Genomic DNA, 10,136 nt, shown 5'->3' on the forward strand with positions numbered 1-10,136 from the left:
CTATGGCATTGGCCTAGCAAATTGGGCCGAGGATCCTCTATCATTGGTTGTCTGAATTATTGTCAATTAAGAGAATGTCTTGATGTGATCGATATGTTTGAATAGTTAGGCCCCACACTTTAGGCTGGCGAGACACTTGGCCATACATGTGTGCTCCATCGCAGCCCTTTCTCATTTATAAGTTGGTCAGCAAATTGCATTCAATCCCGATCTATTTAGGTGCAAAGGCTAAAACAAAACAGTACACTAATCATAAGATATTATCCCCATTCCCATATTTAGCCTCACCCTAGCTGCTATCACTAAAGGGCCTCTAAAATTGCTCTCTAATAAAATGGCCTCCTGGACTAAAAGTACTATAAGATAGCTAGTGGCACCATGGCAATTTCAAATAATATAGTATGGTATATGTGAATGAGCAAAGTTCCTAAGAAGTGCTATTCTTCCTCGCAAAGTATTCCTGTTTTAATGGTGTTTATTGTTCCCTAAACTGCTTTATGGCAATAATAGTGTAATGGGAACTAAAGAAAATGACAAATAGTTAGAATATGGATATATAAGTAAGCATAGGTCTACCAAGTCTTTCCACGAATATTTGTTGTGAAGTGGTTGTTAAAGACTTGGAGTTCAAATTTGGTGGAATAATGCTAGAGGTACTTACAAACTTCTACAAAGAGAAGTTTACAAACGGACATGGAATATGAGGTGGCATTTTATTAATTAAAAAACTAATTATATCTTCCTCAACCGCACTACTCCAGCCACGTCATAGAGATTCGGTGACAGAGATCCGGCAACAAAGAAAGAGAGATCCGACAACAGAGAAAGAGAGAGAGGAAGAGAGATCTGGACTGAAACTCACGCATATCGGCCGGATCTCTCTCTGTCAACCCACGCACGGCCGGATCTCTCACTGTTGCCGGTGGTGTCTGGGTCAGGGTCGGGAGCACCAGATCTCTCTTTCCCTCGCCTGATCTCTCTCAGTCGCCGGTGGTCGGGGACGGGAGCGTCGGGTCTCTCTTGCCCTCACTCGATCTCTCTCTTTCGCCGGTGGTCGGCGTCTGAGTAGACAGTTGGATCTCTCTGTTGCTGGTGTTAGGGGTCTTGGTCGGGGTCGGGAGTGCCAGATCACGACGTCGCCGACCACCCCGTGAACTTGTCGGATCTCTCTTTCCTTTACCAATAAATTCTGACGTCAAGTTTATAAATGAGGCTTATGAATTTTTTCAATTAAAAATACGCCACTTCATATACTACGTCAGTTTGCAAGCCTTTTTTGTAAGCTTTCCTTTGTATCTATAGCAGCTCTCAATTTGGTGAGCTAAGCGCATTTACATTATCCATTATGGAAACTTAATTGGCCGGTAAGTTTAATAATCTTATAAGCAATTTGAGAAGGTGAGGAATGTCAAACAGAATATTTAATTATTTTTTAATATTAAAGTGGAGGGAAAGTCTTGTTCCCTGAACACATTAAAGTTTAATCAATTTTTAAATCTTAACCCATGATTTCAATTTTTTATATCAATTATAATAATGACCCACTTCCTTGTATTATTAATATTAATTATTGGATTATCCCAAGATTTGTCCTATATGGTATTATGAAACATCACATGATCAATTACAAATTTACAATGAGAGAGAGAGGGGAAAAAAAGAAAAAGAAAGAAAGAAAGAAAAAGACATGGGCTGTCCCAGTCCTTAGAAGTTGCCAATCAATTGGGCTGGACCAGCATGGGCTCAGTAATTGCTTTAGCGTCCCTATAGTGGCGAGACAGGGAATCCTAGGAGATCCAAATCATCATGTCAATCAAACACCCAAATGATGCGACCCTACCCGCTTCCTTGAATCCCTAAGACCAATTAAAAGTTGACAACTGGCTAAACGAAAATTCAACCACGTCACCAACAGACCCAAATATCGGGTTGTTTTTTTACCATTCAAAACTCGCCCGCCTCTGTCTGAGTCTCCCCGTGTGATGCACCGGAGTTTCGAGTCCCATGGCGGCTTCAATCGTACGGTCCCCGACAAACCCTCTATCGCGCCACGTCACATCCAAACCCTCGCCGTCCGAACACAGATCGAAAGCGAGCGTCACAATTCACGTTCCTTACCCGAAACGCCGTCGTTATTTCCCCGTTCTGGCTTCTCTTCAAGGAGATCACGACAACAACGACAACAACGACAGGAACGCCCAGGCCCTCCAATTGCAGAGGATCCTAGATGACTCCCAATACGATGTCGTCTCCAAGGATCCCAATATGCTTCCACGTAATCATCATTTTCCTTCTTTGCCTTCAATTTCAGTCGGGTTCGAAAGTATTAGGGTTAGCGTGCTTTTTTGATTGCAGGACCTTTATCTTCAAGCCAGTTTTCTGATACAATATCCCATGGGTCCCGCCTTCGCGTTGCGTACCAGGTGGCTATGATTTATGTTTCTTGTAGATGAGTTTGAATGCGTTTGATTGCGTAGATTTGATTGAATGTTGCGTTGGATTTAGGGAGTTGGTGGAGCGTACAGTGAGTCTGCTGCGGAAAAGGCGTACCCGAATTGCGAAGCGGTGCCTTGCGAGCAATTCGACACTGCTTTTGAAGTGAATTCTTGAACTCCCTTTGCCATTGTTTACACAAATCTTCTTTCATTAATGCATTTCCTTTATATAGACATAGGTTTGCTTTATATATGCAAATGGATGTGGGATTCGATATGAATTCTGCGTGAAATGCTTGATTTTGAAGTGCAATTTTAAATTTTATAAATTTCTTCCTGCGGATTCTTATGAACACTTCAGCTATTTCTTTTTAGCTTGAAATTGACCATAACGTTGGAATTTTGTTGTTGTCCTATATACTTCAGTAGTCACTGCTATCATTTTCATGGACTTGACTTGGATTCTGATTTTTTTTTTCTTTAAAAAGTATATTCGAAGTTTCATCAGCATCTTCCATTTTCTCTCTAGTCAAGAATCTAGTATGTCATTAGAAGTTCCAACTATAAAGGGCCTAAAGAAAAAAACAGCGAATAGGACCATTCTATCCGGTCAATCAACTTGATACAAAAGTTGAAATAAGATATCAAAGAAAGATTCCGAGGAGCTGTTGAGGAAGCAATTAGAGCATCGAAACTGCTTTTTTGGCGACGTATAACTGCAACTGTTGTATGGTTATTATGATTAATCCAAAGCCCACCATCATTGTTGTGGTCATGTTATAAGAGAAAGAGACAATAATTAACAGTTGTATCAGGAAAACGTCACCTTCCAAATAATAAACATACCATGGTCTTAATTAGGGCTTCACTAAACATCTTTTTTTTCCCTTCTTTCCCACCGTAGGCCGTTGAAAGGTGGCTTGTGGACAGAGCAGTTTTACCGATTGAGAATTCTTTAGGTGGGAGCATCCACAGAAATTATGACCTTTTACTCCGCCACAGTTTGCATATAGTAGGTGAAGTTAAATTTGCAGTCCGGCATTGCTTGATGGCCAATCATGGTGTTAAAATTGAAGAGCTGAAAAGGGTTCTTAGCCATCCCCAGGTAAATGGTACATAGATTTTTTTGCTTTGCTTCTCTTTCTTTTGCTGAGATCTAATCAAATTTGGGTTATATTTCAGGCTCTTGCTCAGTGTGAGCACACATTAACGAGGTTGGGATTAGTCAGAGAAGCAGTTGACGACACTGCTGGAGCTGCAAAGGTATGCCTAGATTTAATAGTGGCACTCTTTCAATTTTTATTTTTTTAAATGGTGCTGATGATGTTTTATGGTATATTTGAGATACTCTGGTTACTTTAGGAGGAAGCTACTCTTCTTGCCTCTCACTCAGGGGTCAGATGACCTCATGGGAAAATTTTGTTCTGTTGTCTTCTTTTTCATTTTGATACTTTAATATTTTGAACATTTGGATTAATTTTAGTTACTTGAAACTATTCACGGCTTTTTTACTATTGTTGCTGACTTGAACTTTTGGTAACTTCGTAGCATGTTGCATTCCACAAACTAGAAGATACAGGAGCAGTGGCTAGTTCTACCGCTGCAATGATCTATGGGTTGAATATACTTGCTCAAGATATTCAGGTTGTATCCAAGCCTTTTGGTGTGTTAACTTTTTGGCAGATCGCGATATTGGATTTCTCATAATGCCTTTTTTTTCTTTTTTTTCTTTTTTTTCCCTTTTGATAGGATGATTGTGATAATGTTACTCGATTCCTAATTCTCGCCAGGGAACCCATTATTCCAGGCATAGATAGGCCATTCAAGGTCAGCCCTTTGAAGATTCGAGATACTGGCAGTTGAATTACTATTTTTTTTTCCTCTTATAGAACTGCTTTTAATTGGATGTCTTGCCAACTAATTTATTTTGGACTGAATTTTATTACTGAGTGTGGTATTGATTTCTCAGACAAGTATAGTTTTCTCACTGGAGGAGGGTCCTGGAGTACTTTTCAAGGCACTTGCTGTGTTTGCTCTGCGGCAAATCAACCTTACTAAGGTATGTTCTCTTGTCCCGTAATTGTATGGTGCCTTTTTTTATAGTTGCATTTGCAGTTATATGTTTAAGCAGAGCTGATTGCCTTCTTTGTTTCTCTCTACCAGATTGAAAGTCGCCCCTTGCGAAAGCAGCTCTTGGGAGCATCAGATGATAAAAACAATGGGGTTCCAAAGTAAATCCTTTTTTTTTTTTTTTTTGCTTCTTTTACAAAGATGTTGGTATCTAATTAGTACTTCAGGAACAACCTTCGATGTATTTATGTATGAGATTCTTAGCTGGTAAACATTTTTTGAATGGATTATGTCTTAATTTTCTTTGACAGATACTTTGACTATCTTTTCTATGTGGACTTCGAAGCATCAATGGCTGACCAGAATGCACAGAATGCCCTAAGGCATCTGAAAGTGTGTTTTTTTTTTTTTACTTTTCCCTCCTAATCTCCGGCATTGTTAGAGGAAGAAAATAATAAGTTAGATTAAATGAAATTATATACTTTCTTGGCAGGAGTTTGCTACATTCTTGCGAGTGCTAGGCAGTTATCCTGTGGATACGAGCATGATATGAATGAACTTAATGTGGTAAGAATTGAACTTATCAAAACAAAAGTGGTAATAGTCAATATCTGAAAAAACTTTTCATGCACTTGTCTTACTGGCTTCAGTTTGTATTAATAGATTATTTGACTGAATAATGCTTAATTATTTATATTGTCACTTGAATCTCTCTAGAACCTCGTAAAATTGTCTGGCTTCACATTTGGGACCTTTTTCTTTTACACGGATTTGACAACATGTTCTGATTGTACTAGCATAGCAAAGTGCTCAATTCTTCCTCCTACAACCATAACAACTCATTTTGATCAATTTTCAGAAATTTATTCATAGAAACATAGTGAATAATTTGTAAACAATTGTTTTATAATACCTGTTGTATCTTAAGTTATAACTACAAAATTCTAAGATTATATGGACATGTGACTGGATCAGTTTTTATAGAGCAAATTGGATTTGTACACGGAGAGGTCTCATGGTGCATAGAGCATATTCATGAAGTAGTTTCAACTATGGTTCTAATCTAGGAATAGCATTGGAGTAAAGATGTTGAAGCATGAGTAGACATAAGAGAATCAAAGACTGGTGAAATAATTAGAGCAAGGAATATGTGGAATGTAGATAAGTGAAAGCAGTTGAAACTGATCACTAGCTGAGATTGATGGCAGGAGATGGTTAGAAGGGATTCTTCTTTTTTTTTTGAGAAGAGATTTTGTTTTTAGTTATTTTGATTGCACAACTTGAGAAGTCTACTTTCTCTCCAAGAAAAAACTTCTCTCTTCATGAACAAGGTGTTTGAACTAGAGGACATTAGAATAAATATTTTAGGAGAGTATTAATAACCTTTTAATGGATAGTGATTGAATGATCTGATCCCACTGGACATGGGGAGCAAGATGCTGGTTGGTGGGTACTGGTTGTGCTCTGCCAAACTATATATTATACTCATGCCATATAGGTATGCCAATTTGGTATGTTGTAATATGTTGAGCTCTTATTGAAATCGTCTGTTACATGGAAAATGATGGATGATTTTCCTTCAATCATATTTCATTTAATTGTTGAACTAACACTACTTATATTTTAAATACCAGCCTAACTAACATATGGATAATGGTAGCTTCTATAAAAAACAGTAAAAATAAAAAAAGGCTAACTTGGACCTTTTAGAGTAAAATGACATTTTCACCATTCAGATTTATGTATTTTAGAGTTATGTGGTTATTCTTTTTCTTTGAGCAATTTTGTTACATAAAGTATAAATTTTTAGCTCACGGTAGTGTGAATATATTTTGATGATAGGTTTACTTTATTTCAGTCAACTTTTTGGTAACTTCAATTCTAATTCTCCTTCCGCTCTTGCTAAGGCTGATGCAGGCTTCTGGAGAGATCAATAATGGTATATAATGGATGTTTCCCTTCACAACTTTTGTTTATCTCTTTCCAAATTTCTGGAAAAATGATTATCTAGGTTATCAAAAGAGCTCACGTGTTTTTTCGTCAATATAGTGGATATCATTGAATCTACAGAATTTGGTTGTTACCTGCTTCAATTCAATTTTATTGTTGCTTCTCTCAAAATTACCATGTAATTACTATACTTAGGTGAGGTTCTTTCTAGATTTCCCTTTTCTGAAGAAAAAAAATTAAAAAAATTCATGTGCTTGCTGGAATTTGTTGAGATATTGTCAAAGTTTTATTGGTTTTCTCCTTTTTTTAATCAATGTATTTCGCTTGATTCATTTGACAAGTCTTTGGATACAGTTTGCAAAAGCATAAGTTGTTCAACATTTCAGGTATTCCTCTTAGTAACTAACAAACTAGAGGCTGCAAATTTAACCATAGATTTTCTTATGTACTTATTCAGAATGGGTCATGGACATCTCCCCCAACAACCCTATAAGTGGGGAGAAATGCAATTTTAACACCACCAATTTAATAACCAAATAGACACTTACAGTCACAGATAGAGTAATGCTATATTTCATACCACCTAAGGCTAGTAGCTTTTGAATTTCTTTTGGGAAAACTTCACTTACATTTCTTTTATAGAATGTAAATTGAAGCCTTTTACTTTTGCTGGAAGAAAGCATACCTCAGCCTAAACATGATGACCTGCTCCTTCACAGCAGATAACAAAAACCCACTCCATCTTTGTCTTCACTACTTCAATGCTGGCTGCTTATAGCTCTTGCAATGGGCTATAACATATAAGCGCACAATCATTAACGGTTCGCTTGCTGTGATGAATCAGTACATTCAAGATAAGAAGCATCTGGTGCTGAGTTGGAGGCGCCCATAAATCCAACAACAGCGTTATATAGTCGTTTATGTAAAATAAAGAAAAGAAGATGGATGTTTGTAAAGGGAGAAGATATTCTATAAATCAATGGATTGAGAAGCTTCGTTTGGGAACGAACAAAGAATCATTAGTCTTCGGGTATTTTCCTTCCAACCGGGTGTTTGAATCCAACCCGAGAAAAAACCCGGAATTCAGACATTTTTCAAAACCTGCCGTAATTTTTCGTGGGTCCCACTTCAGGACAGTACACCCACTTAACACAAATAATAATTATTTAAATTAAATAATAGTTTTTAATATTTTCTTTTATAATAAATAATTATTATTTCAATCATTATTTTACGTTACTTTTCATAACACCAATCATTAGATATAATTTTTCATACTTCCAATCATTTTCTACCATTAAAAAACACTATTTTCAATCTCAAAAAACCATCGTCCAAATACAATTTCAAAAGGAATTTAAATTCTACTCATCATTCCACTACAAAAAAATAAGACATTAGCCACGTGGCTACAGTAGTTGTTACTATAGCCACGTGGCCAATTAGCCACGTATCATAATGACCACATGGCAAGATGTAGCAGAAAAAATGAAAAAGCCAGTTGGACACGTATATTTAGTACACGTGGTAATATTGCTGCCTGCAATAAATCCACGTGTCCATGTAGCGACGTGTATTAATTACACGTGTCCAATTGGACACGTGTAATTAATACACGTCTTTAATTAGCTACGTGTCAAATAAGACACGTGGTTAAAATATTCAAATTTTTTTAATTTATTAAAAAAGTTGATTTTTTTTTTAATTTTTTAATTTTAATCATGTAGTTTATTGGCCACGTCGCCAATTGACCACGTGGCACATAAACCACATGGCTAATCTATTCTTTTTTTTCTTTTTTTCAAGAAATAATTTTTTTATTTTTTTATTTTTTAAATAATTTCAAAATTTAACATTTTAGCAACGTGCTTTATGACCACGTTGCCATTTGCATGTTTTGGGGGAAATAGTCCCGCGCTACTTTTTGTTTTAAATTTGTCTTCGATTGCAATTGTTTAATTTTTTTTTTCATTTCTTTTTAAAAGCGATAGATCTGGCTTTCTAATTTTTTTTTTTTTTTTTTCAAGAAATCTCTCCATCTCTCGTCGTCTCTGAATCTCTCCTCGTTTTCTTCTTTTTCTTATTTCTTTCAACTCTAGCAAACGACGTCTCCCCATTTTTCATCAAAAAAATTTCTCACTTTCTTTGTATTTTTTTCTCAGCAGACGACGACTCAGCTCCACCCGGACGCACGACTCGATCGCCAACACCCGGAGAAGATCGTTTTCGTCGTCGGTGATGGAGAAGAGGCCGGTGGTTTATGGGACCTTTTGATGGTGATTTTTGGTCTTTTTGTTAATTTTTTTTGTTCCTTTTTGTTAGTCGCTGGAGTAGTTGGTTTCTTTTGGTGTTTTCTGCTCAATCTTGCCGATGGTATCTTTTGGTATTTTTGGAGTGGGTATTTTCGTCGATCGGTGGCGTGGGTATTCTCGCCGGATCTCGACGACGTCGTCGACGATGATTTGGACGAAGATCCGGCGCGGATCTCGTCGGATACACCGGCCCTTTCTCCAGATCTCGCCGGAAAGAACAAAAACTGAAGAAAAAAAGAACATATCGATATCTGTTCTTTTCTTGTATTTTTTTTAAAAAAGAAATTCCTGATTTTGGCGATGTGTGTAATGAATAGGTGGCTAAAAATATATAATTTTTCATTATTTTTAAAAGAAATAAAAATAAAAATAAAAATACATTTAGCCACTTGAAGATGGCACGTGGCTAAAAGTCAAGTGGCTAAATAGTCACATATATAAAATTACACGCTGCTAAATGTACATTTAGCAACAACTGGATTCACTACGCGTAACCCACGTGGCTAACTGCAAGTGACTAAAAACAAAGTTTTTTGTAGTGTTCAAACACATTTTCTTTGCCTCTAAATTCGCGCACCAAATAAGAATTAAATTCTGATTTTAAAAAATCGAGCACCCAAACGAACGAATTGTTGGAGTGAAAGCAGGATCTCTTGTGGGCGTGAATCGGCATGAATTGAGGAAAAGAGCTGTTGTTGAGTGTCAGCTTGAAGTCAGGGACTGAGCTGCTGTCAGTCGTGAAATCTGGAGCTATTGTGGGGAGACTTATCCTCTAATAACACTTTATTCATCCCTCTATTGCTATCGTGATGAACAAATATGTTAGCATTTCTCTCAAATGCAAGTAAGCTCCAATGAGACCCAAGCTTTGACACCCATCAATCCCCCTGCTCCACTTTGTTTTCAATTGCAGTGAACGTTTTACAATCGGGCATGTGTTTGTCATTAAGACCATCCAACCATGGGAGGTCGAGGTGACTCGACAGGGAGAATCCGAGCCATAGCTCAAATTTGATAGACTTAATACATTAGTGACAGAAATTAGCTACAATCCTTTTTCTTTTTCTTTTTCTTTTTATTTGAAAAAAGAAAGGAAAGATAGAAATCTAGAACTTATCTTATCTTAGTTTCATTTCATTGTAATATTTTTTTACTCCTATCATCTAAGCCACTAAGGCATTCACTTAGTAAATTGGACCGGGATTTTATGTAATTGGCTATTTGAAAATCAAAAAATGCTAGACTTCCTAAAAATTCTCTCAAATTTGCTATTCAAATGATGTGTCACAATCTTATATAATTTTTTATTTTGAAAAATATGTTACCATCTCATTGGATTGTAACACATCATTTAGAGATGAAATTTGGG

General features: G+C 36.8%; 1 protein-coding gene across 3 annotated transcripts; it reads left to right on the top strand.

Moving 5' to 3' along the window:
• Positions 1-1,936: 1,936 nt before the first annotated feature.
• Positions 1,937-6,626, top strand: LOC133878196 (arogenate dehydratase/prephenate dehydratase 2, chloroplastic). 3 transcript variants are annotated; one of them, XM_062316712.1, is made up of 12 exons: positions 1,937-2,275; positions 2,356-2,423; positions 2,506-2,598; positions 3,340-3,540; positions 3,618-3,698; positions 3,984-4,079; positions 4,185-4,262; positions 4,405-4,494; positions 4,599-4,666; positions 4,817-4,898; positions 4,999-5,072; positions 6,364-6,626. In XM_062316712.1, the coding sequence occupies exons 1-11, from the start codon at positions 2,005-2,007 to the stop codon at positions 5,056-5,058; spliced, it is 1,188 nt and encodes a 395-aa protein (XP_062172696.1). In that variant the 5' UTR covers positions 1,937-2,004; the 3' UTR covers positions 5,059-5,072; positions 6,364-6,626. The 3 variants fall into 3 exon arrangements, with proteins under 3 accessions (XP_062172696.1, XP_062172697.1, XP_062172695.1); XM_062316713.1 differs by having other exon boundaries at positions 6,423-6,626; XM_062316711.1 differs by having other exon boundaries at positions 1,938-2,275; positions 6,413-6,626.
• The last annotated feature ends 3,510 nt before the right edge of the window (positions 6,627-10,136 follow it).

Source organism: Alnus glutinosa, chromosome 9 (assembly GCF_958979055.1).
Source record: "Alnus glutinosa chromosome 9, dhAlnGlut1.1, whole genome shotgun sequence".
Lineage (NCBI taxonomy): Eukaryota > Viridiplantae > Streptophyta > Magnoliopsida > Fagales > Betulaceae > Alnus > Alnus glutinosa.

Coding starts and splice junctions, on each gene's coding strand:
- LOC133878196 (XM_062316712.1), top strand. CDS start 2,005: ATGGCGGCTTCAATCGTACGGTCCCCGACAAACCCTCTATCGCGCCAC. Junction 2,599..3,339: donor AATTCGACACTGCTTTTGAA/GTGAATTCTTGA, acceptor TTCCCACCGTAG/GCCGTTGAAAGGTGGCTTGT. Junction 4,667..4,816: donor AAAAACAATGGGGTTCCAAA/GTAAATCCTTTT, acceptor TTTCTTTGACAG/ATACTTTGACTATCTTTTCT.